Source organism: Macaca thibetana, chromosome 12 (assembly GCF_024542745.1).
Source record: "Macaca thibetana thibetana isolate TM-01 chromosome 12, ASM2454274v1, whole genome shotgun sequence".
Lineage (NCBI taxonomy): Eukaryota > Metazoa > Chordata > Mammalia > Primates > Cercopithecidae > Macaca > Macaca thibetana.
In genome coordinates, this window is record NC_065589.1 from 64,550,833 (window position 1) to 64,570,567 (window position 19,735).

The 19,735-nt window shown below is 38.6% G+C and overlaps 1 protein-coding gene across 10 annotated transcripts in view; it reads right to left on the bottom strand.

Annotated features, from left to right (window-relative positions):
• The window catches only part of OSBPL6 (oxysterol binding protein like 6), a 209,423-nt gene that overhangs the window by 63,391 nt on the left and 126,297 nt on the right, over positions 1–19,735 (bottom strand). For all 10 annotated transcript variants that reach the window (XM_050750532.1, XM_050750531.1, XM_050750539.1 and 7 more), the window contains exons 4-8: positions 10,774–10,866; positions 6,694–6,816; positions 3,489–3,542; positions 2,015–2,128; positions 1,728–1,898 (exon numbers count right to left, since the gene is read on the bottom strand). In XM_050750532.1, coding sequence (XP_050606489.1) covers positions 1,728–1,898; positions 2,015–2,128; positions 3,489–3,542; positions 6,694–6,816; positions 10,774–10,866 — 555 coding nt within the window. The remainder of the gene's footprint in view (positions 1–1,727; positions 1,899–2,014; positions 2,129–3,488; positions 3,543–6,693; positions 6,817–10,773; positions 10,867–19,735) is intronic.

Consider the following 19,735-nt stretch of genomic DNA (forward strand, 5'->3'; position numbering starts at 1 on the left):
ATGGCCAACATGGCGAAACCCTGTCTCTACTAAAAATAAGCTGGGTGTGGTGGTAGGTGCCTGTAATCCCAGCTTACTCAGAAGGCTGAGGCAGGTAAATTGATTGAACTCAGGAGGAGGAGGTTGAGGAGGCTGCAGTGAGCCAAAAGCACACCACTGCACTCCAGCCTGGGTGACAGAGTGAGACTTTGTCTCAAATAAATAAATAAATAAATAAATAAATAAATACAAATAAAAAACAGAAAAAAAAAATAAATAATGTGAGGTTTGAGATAATTTTAACATAGTTAATAGGTTCTAATGAAAATTGCCATTAAAATAACAAAAACTGAATATAGTAATGTTTCATTTAATCTGATTTGGTTAGTATTGCAGTTACTGTATGAGGTTTTCCAGTGGTTTGCAAAGGAAACTTGGACCTATGTATGACATACATTCCTGTGTAAGCAAATAAAGAAAAGCAGAATCTTCACTGGAACGTTCTTGAACACAACGTACTGTGGCAACCAGCTTCCTCACCCTCTCTGCCCTCAATTTCAAGTGCCAAGTGTAAAGCTGGCGCACCCCTGCGCAGTGCAGTGGCGCTAGGTTTCAGGAAACTTAATCATTGAATCTAAGGCAGAAACAGCTGTTTTCATGTCTGTTGACTTAACCTTGATTTTTTTTAACAAACAACATCTCTTGCTTTTCATCAACACAGAAGTGAACTCTTATTTCAGCCCAGAGAACAAGGTCAGCCTCCCTTAGTCTGGCACCTGGTAAAAATAGAAAGGGCACTGATTTTGGAAACAGACGTGGACTTGGATCCTGGCTCAGCTGTTTAATGGCTATGTCACTTCTGGACAAATTTTTTCCTGTCTCTGAACTTTGGTTATTTGAAAGATTAGAGAGGAATGAGTGCCAAATGCTTAACACAGTGCCTGATCACTTAAGTAGGCTACTACTTATACTACTGTCACATTTTTGAGCTCACATGCAATTACTTCATGGGGAAATTTCATAGCTTCTCATGTATGTATTATAGATCAAGACACAAAAGCAAGTTTCATTTTCAAGATTTTGAGGTCTTCTTATTACCATGCGGGAAGACATCTGATTTCTGAATGTTGATTAAATAAATGTTAACTTACTTCCTAGTATTCCTACAAAGCCACATAAAGTTAGAAGGTAGTCCATTCATAAAATGGAAAAATAACTGCTAATTCTCTTGGTGATCCACATTTCGGCCTAATTTATACTTGCAATTAACTTTCATGCCAAATGTCACTGCTGTCTTCTGAGTGTTAGTTTACAAAGCAAACCTCCTCTTTCTGGTTTTCCCAAATGAGACTCAGTTACACATTTGCATAATTTTCTTTTTTATTTTCTTTTTTAATTTTTTTTTGAGATGCAGTCTTGCTGTATTGCCCAGGCTGTTCACTAGTGGCACAATCATGGCTCACTGCAACCTCCGCCTCCCAGGTTCAAGCAATTTTCGTGCCTCAGCCTCCCGAGTAGTTGGGATTACAGGTGTGCACCATCACATCTGACTAATTTTTGTGTTTTTAGTAGAGATGGGGTTTTCACCATGTTGCCCAGACTGGTCTCGAACTCCTGGCCATCAGGTGATCCACCCACCTTGGCCTCCCAAAGTGCTGGGATTACAGGCGTGAGCCACCGTGCCTGGCCAAAATTTGCATAATTTTCTAAGCAATTTTCAGGCTGGTTTTTATAGAACAAAATCATACCTTTCCATCCACTACAGAAACATTAGCAGCTGGTGAGGATTCAGCTGTGGAAGTTGAAGGAAATATGTGAAAACTAGCATCTCTTGGTGATCTCACAATTTCATTCTGACGATACAACCGATGATGTCGCAGTTTGGACACCCATGCATCAAACCAGTCCTGAGATTTCACCTAAGACAATGAACAAGTGGAGAAAGTAATTGTAAAATCACTCTCCTGTCTACCACTGGTGTAGGCAAATGGTTTCCCCTGATAATGGCAGAGAAACTGTTGAAAAGTGATTTCACCTTCAAATGATAGATGTGCTCTTCTGTGTCAAGGTCTATTCTTCGAGCTTTCTTTTTAATTGACATGACTGACAGTCCGACATCTATGCTCCCGTGGACCTTTCCTTTTTGAATCTGAAATCAAAAGACTAGTAAATAGGCTGAAAGGATATATGATTTGATATTTCTGTACTGGATTTAAGTGAACTCAAGGTAATCTTTAACTTATCTATGGGAAGTGGAATACTACATATAACTCCTTAACAAACAAAATAGTTAAGGTTCTATGGATTAGGTTCTAGGATAGTTGATGTTGAAGTGACTTCACACCAATTTTTATAAATAAGACTATTCATCTTATTCCTGTCTTGGCATAGAATGTAATGCTAATTCTTCATAATTCTAGATTGCACAGCTTATATTCTCCCATCTTTAGTGGTCCTAAAATAACTGCAGTCAATCTTTGACCTATAACACAGAACATCCCTGAGTAATCAGCTGGCAGACAGCTGCTGAGGCAGAACGGGGCAGCTGGGAGCAGAAAGCAGGGAGCAGCCGGCTCTTCCTTCTGGCTGCTCCTCTGATCAAGGACATGGCTGATTCAATGGCAGAGATGGGGACAAAACTGAAACCTGAGACTTCTGTTACTTCCCCACACCACAATGATGAAGGAAGGAATTTTCCAGTGTTACATGCAAACTACTCCTTTGTATACTAAATAAAAACAATTTGGAATAATTTTTGTGAATTGGGATCGCCAAGATAAAAAGACATATGACCTAGAAATAAGATTTGTAAGATAGTTTTTAAAAGGACATTGACGGCCGGGCACGGTGGCTCAAGCCTGTAATCCCAGCACTTTGGGAGGCCGAGACGGGTGGATCACGAGGTCAGGAGATCGAGACCATCCTGGCTAACACGGTGAAACCCCGTCTCTACTAAGAAATACAAAAAACTAGCCGGGCGAGGTGGCGGGCGCCTGTAGTCCCAGCTACTTGGGAGGCTGAGGCCGGAGAATGGCGTGAACCCAGGAGGCGGAGCTTGCAGTGAGCTGAGATCCGGCCACTGCACTCCAGCCTGGGATACAGAGTGAGACTCCGTCTCAAAAAAAAAAAAAAAAAAAAAAAAAAAAAAAAAAAAAAAAAAAAGGACATTGACAAGAACAAAGCAGCACACATAAAGCAGAGTTTATTGGGAGATGCAGAAAAAAAGCCCATTTGGGTTTTCTCTCCAAGTGACAGAAGGTGATTTTACTCAAGTGTCACTTTTAAGGTTTAAGCTTCTGTTTTTAATAACACACATCAAAATAGTTAAATCTTCATGCACTAGGTTAAAACACTTTAGAACATGGAGGTTTGGGAGCTTGTGAAATCTTACAGGCCCAGACATGCACAAAGCTGGTAACTATGGCACAAGGCTTGTACAATTACAGTGTTTACTCACTTCAAGCAGAATTCAGAATCAATCTTTGAAACATGTCCTGTGTGCTACTTACATCGAGTGGTGCCTTTGAATACTTTAACATTCCATTATCCAGGACAAAAAAACGCTGCAAGAACCAAACACCCCCAGTTACTGTCTGTATTTTGAATTATATAAAACATTCACAAATGTGGGTCTAATGTTGCTTGGCATTTATTAATCAATATGTTTGATCATTTTAATGTATCTGGATTCAGTGCATTTGGCCACAGTCAGTCACATTAAATGGCAAGGAGATAAGAGCTCTAGTTCTATACTGTTAACCATCAAGATTCTTTTATACATAATCCAATGGGGATGGAGTCTTTTCACCATGATTTTTCTTAACAGAGAAGGAATCTGAGGACCTGAAGCTACAATCCTCTGAATGAACCACATTGGGATGTTTTTCAAAGTGAGAAATGATCACAGTGACTATATAAGGAGCTCTGTACACGTCTACAGGGAATTTTTCACTGTGAACACACTCCTGAATTTTCCCCGGATACCACAGATAATTCCTGAAAATGTTCATGTCCATTACAGAAGCCAATGGACTGAATCTATGAATAATGAATTATCTGGAAAATTTAAGTGGGCTTAGCAATATGCTTGCATCTCTACTTAGCAAATGTTTGCATTCTACCATTAATCAAAGAGGCTGAAAATTATTTCTGAACTACATTAAGGGTAAAAAAAGAGAGAGGTTTTTGGCAATTTTTGTCTCCTCCAAGATAATCCTAGTCCAGTCTGAATGGATTTGCCCATTTTTGCTCTACAAACTCAGGAACTCTCAGCTGTTGATTTTTCTTCCATGGGTAATTCACAAGAGAACAAACAGTTCCCAGGGCCCGGTCAAAGAATGGGTCCTGTGCCCTCTAGTTCTACAGATGCAAGGAATCTTTCTGTTCCTGGAAAATTACTCTGCTGGAAAGTTTTTATGTGATTTGGGACCTCTTAGCTGCTGAGATGGCAGGTAGTCAGGATCCGGGATCTGCTTCTGTGAGTACAGTGGCCTTCTATGAGTTCTGCACAGAGCACCCCTATGAGTTCTGCATAGGACTCACAGAAGGCCACTGAAACCCCTTTGTTTCAGGTTCTGCAGGACAACAAGTCAGCACTGGAAAAAAGAGTCTCTACAGTTGAAAAACACTTGATTAAAATCAGTTGCCCTTAACTTGGTCAATCAAATGGGCTGACATCTGAATAAACACATGGTGGTTGCAGAGATCAGGAGAAAAGACAACAGTGCAAAGCAGGCCCTCTGTTATTTATGTAGCAAAATGTTCAAAGGCACGGTCTAGAAAGTTGCTGCCAAACCACAGCCAGTTTTGCTGAATCATGGACTGAAAGTCAGCAATTCATACAAAATTTGTTTCTTTGACCGCTTTTTCCTGTGTTTCCATGTCTGTCTATCAAAGAATTTCAGCAGAGATCACTTATAGCATATCATAAGGAAAGAAATTAGCAAGGCCATCAATTTGGGGAAACACAAAGAGGTAAGGTCAGAATGAAAGGCAACGGTGATCTTAGGAAGGAGGATGGCCAGTTGGCAAAAATCTCAGGAAGAACAACAGCGAGGGCAAGTCCTTGGCACTATGATAATACTATGGGTTCAGGAAAGATAGTTTCTGACAAGGAAGAAGGGACTTTCACAGACAGGGGACCGGGGCAACATTTCCCATGTGTTCATTTTTAAGTCTTTCCCTTAAAACACATAAAATGTTTCCTCAAGGAAGTTAACATACACAACCTCCCTGCATTGAGCCAATGGGCAGCCACCACTGGCCATTTGGGCCAATAAATGTATCTGCCCTGAGATGAAATCCACGTGCAGATGTGCCAAGTATATAGATTTATTCTTCCACTGATTTCAAAGAGGATACTGGGTGGCCCACTAAAGAGTTTAAACTGGCGTGGTGGCTTACGCCTGTAATCCCAGCACTTTGGGAGGCCGAGGCAGGCAGATCATGAGGTCAGGAGTCTGAGACCAGCCTGGTCAGTATGGTGAAATCCCACCTCTACTAAAAATACCAAAGAAAAAAAAAATTAGCCAAGCATGGTCGCGTGCGCCTGTAGTCCCAGCTACTCGGGAAGGGAGGCTGAGGCAGAAGAATCGCTTGAACCCGAGAGGTGGAGGTTGCAACGAGGTGTGATTTCACCACTGCACTCCAGCCTGGGCGACAGAGTGAGACTCTGTCTCAAAAAAAGAAAAAAGAGAGTTTAAACTGAAAATGTCCGGCAACTTTCTCCTCCTTAGTATGACAGAATCCTTGCTAGTTGAGTAATGGTAAAATGCAGTAAAAAATACTTTCTCCATCATTAAAACTGAGAGATAGGATAAGGATATTGCGAGGAAGGAGAGGAATAAACTGTAGACTTTAAAGAGCAGTAAACAAACTTCTGGGATCAGTGATTTTCCAGCTGTAGTTTGTACTGGTAACAATAATTCTAGGAATTTATCCCAAAGAACTAAATAGAAGTTCATGTGTAAGGATATTCATCACATCACAATAGTAAAAAATGAGGCATATCTTACATATCCAGCAAGAAGGAATTAGTTCAATAGCAGTGGGATATATAATATAGATCCATCTAAAGTGATACATGCATGCATTTAAAATACCTCATATTTCAAAGAGTATTTAATGAGAACTTATCTATACTAATTTAAGTGAAAAAAGTAAATCAGACAACAATATATACAAACTGGATTTTAAATATCACGTATTTTTTTCCCTCCATATGTATATTACAGATCTGTCTCTGTTAAGTATAATAGACTACAATCCATGTGGTTAAAATAAGGCCTTAAAAGTTAGTTTTATGGCTGGGTGTGGTGGCTCACACCTGTAAACCCAGGACTTTGGGAGGCTGAGGTGAGCGGATCACTTGGGGCCAGGAGTTCAAGACCAGCCTGGACAATAGGCTAAAACCCTGTCTCTACTAAAAATAAAAAAAATTAGCCAGGCATGGTGGCATGCACCTGTAGTCCCAGCTACTCAGGAGGATGAGGTGGAAGAATCGCTTGAACCTGCGAGGCGGAAGCTGCGGTGAGCTGAGATCATGCCACTGCACTCCAGCCTGGGTAACAGAGCAAGACTCTGTCTCAAAAAAAAAAGGAAAAAAAGCTAGTTTTACGCATAGAGTCATATTGTTAGTTTCCCACCTCATGATAGCAAATAAGATCTTCTTTATTTATGAAGACGATCTGAACCTGAATATGATAAAAATGTTACCTTGTGCCAGCCTTTTAAAGGCCATTTTCTTTTCTTCAGCATAAAGCCTTCATGTTTGTCTGGTTTCTGGACATTGGTTTGGCCTATTTTCAGCCCTTCTATAATTTCCCAGCTGTCAGCTTCCTGAGAGAAAAGAAGAGAAACAAATCACGTTTCACAGTGCCTGATGACACACTTAAAGCAGATTCTTAAGTAGAAGTTGCTTTTGAAGCAGTACTAGGCCCACCAGAAAGAAGTATGAACAACATTCTGGAGCAAATTCTAACATCAAACACAGCTATGCACTTTTAACTGAAGTTAAAAAGAGCTTCCCAGGTAGACCTAGAGGTAAGTGGGGTCCATCAGAGACTCGGTGGAGCCACCTTGTCTGTTTGGGGTAGGATGGAAATTCGATTGCCTGTATTCAGGATGTTTAAAATGCATTTTTCCAGACAGTGAATCCCCGGGCACAGAGGCACTTTATAAAGTTTCAAAATAAGACTATTTTGATGACAAATGTTCAATTAGTGCACGGACCTGGTTTTCTGTGTAGAAATGGAAAGGCTGCTATTGTCTCAAGTGGCTTGGAACCTGCTATTAACAGGGAATAACAGCGCTGTGGTCACGGTTGCTCTCAGGAAGGCTTGCGTGCATTCCAAAGCGCACATAAGACACCTGCTCACCAAAGACACACCAAAGAACTTCGTGCTTTCAAAGATACACATGCCCCTGGGAGCCTCTGGGTTGCATTTCTTAGTAGTGAACTGCAATTCAACAAGTTAGTGCTGTTTATGAATAATGTTTAGAATAATAGGAGAAACCAGTAGGCTCTTATAAAAACTCTAATGCCTGTGGCTTTTGACTCACACAGAAAGGTAGATGACCACTATATTCCACAAAATAATCTCCATCTATGTGTAAATACATTCATTAGAGCTCTCTCTCTGTTCTTAGAGAGATATCCACCATATTTAGTGGCATTTCTATTTTCAGTAGCTGCATCCATGGATAGTATCTCTAGAAGAATAATATTTGTATTTCTGGCTAGATTTATTTGGAAGCTGGTGTTCATCTTTGATTGACTGTATGTGTGTGTGTGTGGATGATGAAGAATATTCTGTATAACTTGTGAAAATGGAAACATTTAATAAGTGCAGAGCTTTGCAAGTTTTCTTCTGACTAAACTCAGATTGTAGTAATGGCTATTAACTACTAATTTCTTTTTATACATTTTTATTTTTTATTTCAGTGGGTTTTTGGGGAACGGGTGGTGTTTGGTTACATGAATAAGTTCTTTAGTGGTGATTTCTGAGATTTTGGTGCACCCATCACCCAAGCAGCATACACTGTACCCAATGTGTCGTCTTTTATCCCTCGACACCCCCCACCCTTTCCCCCAGAGTCCCCAAAATCTAATGTATCATTCTCATGTACGGCTACTGATTTCTATCACAGTGTTTTTTTCTTCTCTGGGAGTTTAACTTCAGAAGGGAGAAAAAAAGAGATAAGATAGAAAGGCAAAAAGTTAACATGTATTTCTTAAACATAGATGTGACAGCTTTGAGCAAATAATTTTATTCAGTCTGATGCAATATTACTAAGTCCAGTAAAAGAAAGAGAAAAGAGTCCTACTATACTTCTCACAATTAAATATGCTGTCAAACTGACAGAGGCAAAAGATAAAACCAGAGCAGACAATGTTCTCCCTATTTCAATTATAAATGCTGTGGATAATGTTACAAATAAAGTGTATAAGAATGAAACGACTCATCTATGTTCTATTTTCCATTATGTTAAAATTTCTCCCTCTATGCTTAGTAGACTAGGACTATCTTAAGAAAATTAAAATTATTTTCCGAAAATTGAAGCATTTCTTTTTGTAATTTCAGTTGATATTTTTTCTGCTTAAAAGTCTCCAATTTTCCTGGGTTTACTTATAACAGAAACAGAGCTAAAAGCCATAATGTGATCATGTCAGTACTTGACGTGTCAGATATATACATATTATTGGTATTATAAGTTTTAAAAATACTTTTACCCTAATAACAATAAATAAGAACAGACAGTAATGCTATAATTGCCCAAGTTTTTTCATTTGGAAAAAATAGAGACATTTCCTTTCTGAAGGTAAACTGTATGTGCACACGTGTGCAGATGTATGCTGGTGAGTGTGTGTGGGTACATAAAAATGCTTTAGCAGGTGAATGCATCAAGCTTAGGATTGCAACAAATCCTGATCAGGACAATGTGTACTTAAAAAAAAATTCTTCCACTACTAACCAGTGCCCAGGAAGCCCATCTCTCAAAGGGGCCGAGAGATGGTGAGATGCGATGGTATCTGGGTTAGATATGGCCCTCTGATTTCATGAGGCCCCAAGAGATGTGGTGTCTACTGACACAGCAACACAACCAGGGTTTAGTAGTCCTACAGCAAGATCTAAATGGGCAACAACATGGAGAAGTAATGGGAAGTAGATGCTGTATGTACCCTACCCAGATCCCTTTATATCAAGCCAGTGGACCCAAGCCCCAGCTGCTGTGAGCTGGGCTAACAACCACCTCCTTCTAGGAAGAATTGCTGTTAGACCAAGTCTTCATGCCTGGAAAATTATGCCATAATTATCAGTAAGTAAAAACAACATTGATATGCACTTCAACGAGTTGGGGGCTAAGTGAGATAATACATGTTCTAATCCAGTGCCTGGCACAAAGTAGGTGCTCAATAAATTTTAGCTACCTTTTTCCATTGCCCTTTTATTTGTTCTCTATTTCCTTTAGCTAACTATAAGAGAGAATTCCTATTTCAAAGAGATTACCAGTTATATTATATTTACCATGTATACAGTCTCTATTTGCTATTCAAATGGAAGTCAAGACCACTTTTTATCTCTAAGTTATGTTTTACACTTTAATAACTCCCTGCTTTCTGCGGTTTAGCAGTCTATTCTTGTCTGACAGAATAAACTTTATAGCTTGTAATATCTTTACAGTTTAAAGAGGTTCAAGTGTATATATTCCGTAACAGTTGGGTAGCAAAGTGTTCTTTTTTAAAAGGATTATGTTTAATATAGAAAAGCAAGGTGTAATGATCGGTTTTACATATTTAGAAATTAACCATCTCTGGGTATAAAGTGCTATTTTTATACTGGAATTCAAAGTCTGTATGCATTCTATTTTCAGAATTTCTCAATAAAGGAGGAAGCCCATTGAAAATCTCAGGGAGGGATGGGCAGGAGTAGGATGGTATCTCTTCAACTTTTCCCTATCATTTTTACGTTTTAGACATATGTGAATTTAATGTTTCCCCAGTCTGAGGAAGAGCAGGCTGAAGGGGAGGGAACACTGGCTCCCATGACACAGAAAAGGTCTTATAAATAATCTGCAGTTGTTCTCTGATGAGCTCACTGCTAGGAAGACCAGATGTGAGAAGGAGCCTAGAAGCCAGAATATACAACAGCCCCTCCGCATAGGTACTGTTCTACCTTGCAGCTCGGGAAGAGCTGACAAGCATTGGTTGTGGAGTTGGGACAAATCTAAGTTTGAATTCTTGCTCTGCTATAATCCTTGATAGTTTATTTATTTATTTACTATGGGCAAGTTACGAACTCTCAGTTTCCATATTTGTAAAATGTGATAAATACCTACACTGTGTGTGTGGAGCTACTTATAAGAACTATATTAAATGGGATAATATATTTAAATACTTCTCATAGTGTCTGGCGATGCAGTACATGGGCAATAATGGTAGCTGTTATTATTTTTATTGCTGGATGCAGTTTTTTAAATTTTCCATTAGCTGGGCATAGAAATATGTTTTTATCTCCAACAGGGAAGGCAATAGCTTCTTTTTCCTTCTTCCCTTAAAGAGAATTTTGGACCTTTGTATGTAATCCTGCAAATCCCAGCAAAGTACACATTCTCTGTTCTCTCTTACAAAGGGCAGAGAAACTCTACTCACTGGAAGCAGAAAAAGTGCAAAGAGTTGCCTACAACTGGCATCACAGCTATTTTAGGGGAGTCAGGTATAAAAGTTATTCAAATTCAATTGGCCCCAGAGCAGGCATCATGCCAGCAGAGAAAGCACTGCATTCCATCACTGACCTTGGAGAGGGGGACGGGCTCCGGTTCTAGCAATTGCCGACTTACGGAGGGCTCGGTGCTAGAGGAAGCAGTCCTCTCCAGTATGTGAATACTCTGAAAATAAATGGAAACATAGCCGAGGGTTAGACAACTCACTTTTCATGTGAATGTGCATGGGGATGAAATCATACATAACACAGTCAAAACAGTGAATTATGTTTAAAATGGCAAGTTCCTGAAAAGACCAAAGATAGCAGCAACAGTCAGAAAAATATGTCGGCACAGGATTTTCCCCTCCTCTTCTAGAATTGCTGCTGAACTGCTGCTGCAATGCTGGTTTCAGTCTTGGAGAGTCAGAGGAATATCTCTTGAAAAATTTTATGATACACAAGAAAACTTACAACTTTATGACGATGACACACCTATTACTTAGACTAATTAGCCTTACATAGAAATATTTGCTCAACTCTCCAACTGGGAATAGCAACAGACAAAAAGAAAGGTCTATGTTAAAAAATCCAGAGGTGGCCAGGCATTGTGGCTCACGCCTATAATCCCAGCACGTTGGGAGGCTGGGGCAGACGGATCACCTGAGGTCAGGAGTTTGAGACCAACCTGGCCAACATGGTGAAACCCTGTCTCTATTAAAAATGCAAAAATTAGCCAGGCTTGGTGGTGGAAGCCCGCAATCCCAGCTACTTGGGAGGCTGAAGCAGGAAAATCGCTTGAACCTGGGAGGTGCAGGTTGCGGTGAGCCAAGATTGCACCATGCACTCCAGCCTAGGCAACAAGAAGGAAACTCCATCGCAAAATTAAACAAATAAATAAAAATTCAGAGCCTTCACACCCTTCAGTCTCTAAAGTGTCTTACAAAACTGCACAGAAAAGAAAACAATTCACCAAATACCAAAAATGGTAGGTGTCTTTTACAAAGAACACTTATATATTAGTAAGATAAAATTTCAACAGAAAAATGGATGAAGTACATGAACAAGTGACACATGTAAAACATTTGAAAAGATGTTTGAACTTAGAAATATTCAATAAAAGAATCAATTTTTTTTAACCCATCAGATTCAAGAATGAAGTGGGGTTGGAAGAAAGAAAATGTAAATTTGATATGATCTTTCTAAAGAGGAATTTTGCAATTATATTAAAACCCTTGGGGGGAAAAAAAGTACATGCCTTAACCTAAATTACATAAATCTACTCATTAAGAACCCCTCACTATCTTGGCACATTATAAAAGCATAAAAGAAGGAAACAAACCTTATTTCATGCACTCTTCAAATACATGTGAACAAAACTTCCCTACTGTAAAGACTACAAAGAATTTTTTAAAGTTTTTTTTTTTTTAAATGCATGAGGTGATTTTTCTAAAAAAGAACGATGGGTAATAAAAATCAAAGATACAAGTGTCATTGTAAAGATCAAAGATACAAGTGTCACTGTATTACAGAGATATAAAATGCTTCCCCCACCAACAAATATATTACCTTATACTTTGAGATGATTTTCTATAGGAGAAAAAGTTTCCAACATAATTTTTAAAATAACCATTTAGAAATTACACACTTTAGTAGCAAGCTTCTCCCTCACCATTTACTAGAATAGCAACAAAAAACTTCAGTCAAATAAATAAAATAAAGTACAAGACCAGAAACTACCATTGAAATATGTTATTTATTCATTCATAGTTCAATTAATCAACACATCATTATTAGGCACCTACACTGTGCCAGGCACAGATGACAGGGCCACAGAGAACAAAACAGACAAGAGAACTACTCTTATGATGCTTATATTCTAGAAAGAGTTCTTATCATGCAAAAGACCAAATAATGTTTAGGACATTTTTGTAAGCCCACGTATTAACCTTGTCTCATGTGGCTACTGCTTTTGCTTACTTTAATCTTCCAGTCAGGTATCTCTGATCTGAGCTTCTCTTTGAGGACTCTCCCCGATCCCCATCCTTTCATGTTGCTGGGCAATAAACCACAGATACATCACCAACTGTTCCCCTGCCTCCAAAAAAACATGCTAAGGAAAACAAAGCCTGGAAAGAAACTTGACCTTAGCAACTATGTAGGCAGGAAATAAAGTAACTAAGCTAGGGAGAGGAAATTAAATCCCCTAACTTCCAAATCAAGCCATAGACATAGAAATCGATGTGGTATATTTAAAGTGTGATAGAAATAAATTTTGCCTCTATAGATACGAGGGGATACTAAAGATGTTGCCATAATTATGTAGGTCAGAAGGGTTAGCAACCACACAGACCAGGACCCACAACTGCAAAATACCTACCACAGTACCTAGCACAAAGAACACAATATTAGTCTCTTCTCCATTTGATGTTACAAAACAATTTATATTACGGAAGAAAAATAAGAAGTTCAATCATTTCAAATATAGCACAATATATCTAAACCCCAAATTCTGTTGATTTGTCAAAGCCCAGAGAATCATAAAAAACATTTAGTGAGACATAGCAAGTAAATGAATATTTTTAGCATCAATCATGTATGTATTTGTTACTGAAAAAATTAAAGGACAATTTAGAAAATTACCAGCGGATACCCATTATTGTAATTGTAACTAGCTTCAAAACATAAGCTATTCCATGTAACCTCCAGGATGACAATGAAGAAGCCAACAGCTCTTGTAGAAACTTGCCAACCTTGCAGGCACGGTGGCTCATGCCTGTAATCCCAGCACTTTGGGAGGCCGAGGTGGGTGGATCACGAGGTCAGGAGATCGAGACCATCCTGGCTAACACAGTGAAACCCCATCTCTACTAAAAACACAAAAAACTTAGCGGAGCGTGGTGGTGGCTGCCTGTAGTCCCAGCTACTTGGGAGGCTGAGGCAGGAGAATGGCGTGAACCTGGGGAGGCGGAGCTTGCAGTGAGCCGAGATTGCGTCACTGCGGGACCGTCTCAAAAACAACAACAAAAAAAACTTGCCAGTCTTGTATTTTTATATTATTAGAACCTATCATTGTCTATTCAATAATAAAAAATTAATCCCCTACCTTGAATTTTCTCTGGACTCATGGTTTTAAAAACTAAAAGCATAACCCTAAAGTTATGTAATTACCTACCAGTTTGTTATTTTAAATGAAATATCTAAGTACTTGAGTGTTGTATTTTTTATACCAGCAGCTATAAAGAAGACAGTTTAAACTGACCATACCCAGTCCTGGCCTCTAGCTAGATTGAGTGCTCCTTGAAGGTGCGGACAAGCTCCCAAGTAGCTGGGACTACAGGCAGCCGCCACCACGCTCTGCTAAGTTTTTCTTCATCCTGGACTTCCATCTTCTCTACCCATGATCCACCCCATCCTAGTACAACAATCTGCACACCGAAGCCCATCAAAAATGCAGGGAATTTGTTAGTGCTAATTGGCAGAGAACAGTCCTTCAGCAATCAATTACCTTCCAGCTTTATCTTGGAATTATTATTATTACTATTATTATTCTTTTTTGAGACAGAATCTTGCTCCGTCGCCAGGCTGGAGTGCAGCGGCACCATCTCGGCTCACTGCAACCTCCACCTCCTGGGTTCACGATTCTCCTGCCTCAGCCTCCCGAGTAGCTGGGATTACAGACGCCCGCCACGACGCCTGGTTGTATTTTTAGTAGAGACGGGATTTCATCATGTTGGCCAGGATGGCCTCGATCTCTTGACCTTGTAATCCACTCACCTTGGCCTCCCAAAGTGCTGGGATTACAGGCGAGAGCCACCGCACCCAGCCTATCTTGGAATTATAAAATCATGTTCCAATAGGATAGAAATTTTGAAAACAGTTAAAAGCCTAACTTTTAAAACAGAAAAATCTAGTGGATTAATCACAGAACTCTTATTTATTCGATTTAAAGCTATGACTAGTCATTAGGGAACACATCAAATTTAATTTCACGACATCTTCAGTTAACAAACATTAGTTCTTTTCATAAGGCTTCCTTTAAGATCATAATTTGTGGTATAATTTTTGTACTTTTCTTCACAAGATAGCTGTTTTCATATTCTTTCAGAGTGAATTGGAAACACATGCCACTACCTTCAAAGTGTTATACACATTATGTAAGCAAGTTAAATAAAGGGTTATGTAAACCAGTCGATTATTATTTTAAAATCAAGTTTCCTCTCAAATGCTAAAATTACAACTTAATTTCCAGGTAAGTTTTTTAAGGAACTTAGAACACACAGAGAAGGTGGAAGTACTTACCCGCCCTCTGTTTCCCCTGATCAGAGATAACTGATGCATATTTAGCTTAAAACCAGGAACCTGGAACACATATTTCATGTCGCTCTTTAATTTGGTAAGAATATGCTCCTCGGGTTAGTGTTCATTGATCTCAATACCTCTTGGGCAGCAAGTGGAAATGTGCCAACATGACTGTAGTCTAGTTTACTTGGTATCAAAGACGCAGGTAAACAGATGGACAATGAGACACTTAATAATAGTTGAACGGTTTCGTACAACTCACGCAGAGAGAAATGTGACTCTCAAAATGAAAGTCCAGGAGATCTGTTGAATAGGGGTCTTTTCATTTACCTACTTAAATTTTATTACAACGATATAAAGACACTGCTGGAAATGTTTTGGGCTGCGGCTACAAATTTCTGCATAGGCTCACTTTTTCTGCAAATTTAGGATAGTAGTAAAGAGAATTGGTCCATTGCTCTTTGAATGTTAACTCCATTGAAATTGTTCATGTAACTATCTTAGCTAAGCTATTTTTATATTCACAGATTACCCAAAATATTTTCAAAGAAAAATATCCAAAATAATTTAGAAATTTCTAAACTACGTTCTTCAAGCTTTCGGCTATTTGGCATGTCTCTCTTCTAGTTATAGCTGCTACTTTGAACGTAGCAACACTATTTCAGTGGTACTAGTAACTTTTGTAGGATAGTGTTGATGATGATGATGACAATGGCAGTTAATATTTACTGGTTTTTACATTCCTATCTCTATGCTTTACATGAATTACTGCATTTCATCTTCACAAGCCTTTGAATAATGACTATTAAATGATCTGCCTGACTGACCAGAGAAAGGGACATAGAGGTTAAGAGAGGCACACAGTCACTAAGGGCTGGAGTTGGAAGGTGACAAGATTTTACTCTTGAGTCAGGCTTGTAAATATGGCCTTCTGAATTAACATTAAAGCTAACGTCAAATGACAAAAATAACAGAAATTTCAAATCGCTAAATATCACAAAGCATCTTCTACCCAATCTTCTGTGGATATAGAGAAGCAGAAATGAGTGAAATAAAAAAGAAAAAATTATAGCACTCTTAAATATGGTATGATCTTAGGGATAATTTCTTTGTTACCCTTACAGCACACTCAAGTTAATTTCCAATTTTATTTTTTTTTCAAAAACACACTCAAACCAGACAATTTCTAATTTTCAAGAACTGAGAGCAAGTCAGCTAGCTTTTACTTTGGGGGTACAGAGTATGGGGCAGACAAAAGAACATAAGTTTTGCAACCCTTCAGACCAGTATACCAACCCTCATCTGCTATTTACTGTGTGACGTAGACAAATCATTAACCTCTTTCAACCTCAGTGTCCTCTATCTGTAAAATGAGGATAATAATATCTACCTTGCAAGACACTGCAAGTCACAGAGTAGGCATCCAGTGTATGCGCAGTGCTGCCCAAAGGCTGGCACACAGTAGGCACCCAATAAATAGCAGCTATCATCTCAGTTATAAACATTACAGGAATAAATCTCTAGGAACCTTACACATTCCCACTGCCACAGAAAGATGACTTTCAAACACTTTGCTGGTGTCTGACACCTGGGAGCCCTTTTGGAAGTGAGGAATCCATGCCTTCCATGACCATCATGTTACCCAGCGAACCCAGTAACCATGGTCAGCGTCACCTCATGATCAGGACATCAAAATTTGGTGAGACAGCTGTTAACATGAGTTGAGACAGATGGCCTATTCTTTAATGGGAAGGCAACAGCAGTGATGGCAGCATAGATTACATCCTTCTGAATGCCTGCAGCAGAAGATGTGTGTGGATTTTCCTTCAAAACAGTTTTTTCTTTGTACTAGCATAAAATATTAAAATCACCAAAGCCAAAAGGCCATGGCTGAAGAAGTAGCAATTATACTACTTTCTCCATTATCTGGCCTTCACTGCAAGATGCAGAAGTGCATTAACAGTAGGTCTCTATATAAGCGCCCTTAAAATGAATGAAAGTAGAAAATTTTAGAAACAGTGGCTGAAAAACGTCCACACAGCACACCTGGGAAATTCTGAAGGGAGAAAAGCAAAGTCAGCACAGTCCCATCCTTTCCTGCACAGAATTATGAATCAGCCAGTATAGCCTCACCATTGAACTGGTCTGTTTTAAGACACCCTGTGTTGTAAGAAATACCATGTGGACCCATCAAGTGGTCCATTGATAGCAAAGAGTAGTTCAGCGATATTGATTATGAAGAGATAAAAGGTATGGGAATAAACAGCTTTTTAATTCCCATGGTTGCCTTTAAGTAGAAATAGAACCAGAACTTACTGGTGAACTTCCTCCTGATTCTGTACTCATAACACTCAACAGCATAACTAAATCAGAGGAAACCACAGCAACCAGAGTATAAGCACATACGGATCATGCTTCATTACAGCAATTATAAACAAACGGCAAATCACATAGACAAATACCAGGGCATATCAAGAGCTAATGCTCTGGAACATGTAGAGTCAGTTTAAAGCAGGAAAACTGTGACGTGAAAAGAACACTAATCTGTAATTTTCTAAAAGGCTTTTAAAATTACCCAGGATAAGGATTTTTCTTTTTCTTTTTTTTTTTTAAGAAAAAAATATCTATTATTTATTACACTGAACAATTCTGACCACCAATAACCAATGGGGTCCAGGAGAGACCTTGCTTCTCAACAAACTTTCCTCCCTTGCTTTAACATTTTTGAGGATTCTTTCCCAAACCTATTACATCCGAATTATGATGGTTACAAATTTTCCAACTCTGCCACTCCTTCCAGTGCATTATTTTTAGTATCTTCATTAAAGGGGCAAAATAAAATAAAATAAAATAAAATAAAAATAATAAAGATTCTGTACTTGTAATAACAAAACAATGTTGGAAACTGTCATTAAATCAGGACAAGTGAAAAACAGATCCGTTTCCAGACGCACCAGACTATAAATTTAGGAAGTACACAAAAAAATTAAAAATTAATTACACTCAATAGGATACATTAAATATGTACAGTTTTTGTATGTCAATCATACCTAAGTAGTTTTAAAAACAAATGATCCGACCCATACCGCCAACTAATAAAGAACAAACAAATGAGTCACACAAAAGAAAAATCACACATTTTGGTTTACTTCTACTTTTGAGTTAAAAACACTAACAGGCCGGGCGCGGTGGCTCAAGCCTGTAATTCCAGCACTTTGGGAGGCCGAGGCGGGTGGATCACGAGGTCAGGAGATCGAGACCATCCTGGCTAACATGGTGAAACCCCGTCTCTACTAAAAATACAAAAAACTAGCCGGGCGTGGTGGCGGGCGCCTGTAGTCCCAGCTACTCGGAGGCTGAGGCAGGAGAATGGCGTGAACCTGGGAGGCGGAGCTTGCAGTGAGCCGAGATCGCGCCACTGCACTCCAGCCTGGGTGACACAGCGCGAGACTCCGTCTCAAAAAAAAAAAAAAAAAAAAAAAAACACTAACAATAAAATTTGCATGCAACGATTACGGTTCCCTAAATACAACAGATGAATTATTTTATATATACATCTTATTTTTATTTATGGAGAATCGGTTAATATACACATTTTAAGTTCAACATATTATGTATTTATGAGTGGGAAGCAACCTTAAACATTTTAAACACCAGAAATATACAAAACAATTATAAGTGAAATAATACAGACAAAGTCCCTTGTGTTTTGATCCTAGAGTCAAACCATAGAAATCTCAGGTTAAGAGAACTTTGAAAAATACTGTTTCGAATATTAAAAATCATGTGTTTGAGGGAGGGAGAGAATTAACAGCCTTTCTTTGCCTTAAGGATTTTTCAGTATGATAATCACTCACATGATTTTGCCAACAATACAAGAGAAAAAAAAGAGGCCATATATCTTTTTAATATTTATGTAGGTTCATTTGAGGCAAAAAGTTGGACTGTTTTGATCACCCTTATAAACTGAGAGCATATCATTCATATACATATCATATTCATTCTTTCATTCAGCAAGTATTTATGAGAATATGTATTGATATCAGATCTTATATTTATGAGAATATATGTTCTTTCATTCAGCAAATATTCATCATATACAATATGTTCTCATAAACATTTGCTGAATGAAAGAATGAATAACGATTCACTATATGTATATATATATACACGCATACACACACATATATATATAGTCTAAGTTCCTGCTGAGACATAATTAAGTTAAATTACTGTGAGATCAAATGTAAGCAGGAAAGAAGACAAAAGGTGACCCAGCTCATGCCTCCGCACCTCAAAGTGGTTTGAAAAACTTGTGCCAAGCTTCCCATGTGGCATAATATCCTTCATACTCATTTAACTTCTAATTTTATTCTTATTGAGGTACGGTGTGCAATTTCATTATATTTTAATATAATACATAATGATATTTAATATTTGCTGACAATTTTATCACATTTACGACATTCCAAATACTGTTTTTTTTTTAAATTATTTTTTATTATTATACTTTAAGTTCTAGGGTACATGTGCATAACGTGCAGGTTTGTTACATATGTATACTTGTGCCATGTTGCTGTGCTGCACCCATCAACTCGTCATTTACATCAGGTATAACTCCCAATGCAATCCCTCCCCCCTCCCCCCTCCCCATGATAGGCCCCGGTGTGTGATGTTCCCCTTCCCGAGTCCAAGTGATCTCATTGTTCAGTTCCCACCTATGAGTGAGAACATGCGGTGTTTGGTTTTCTGTT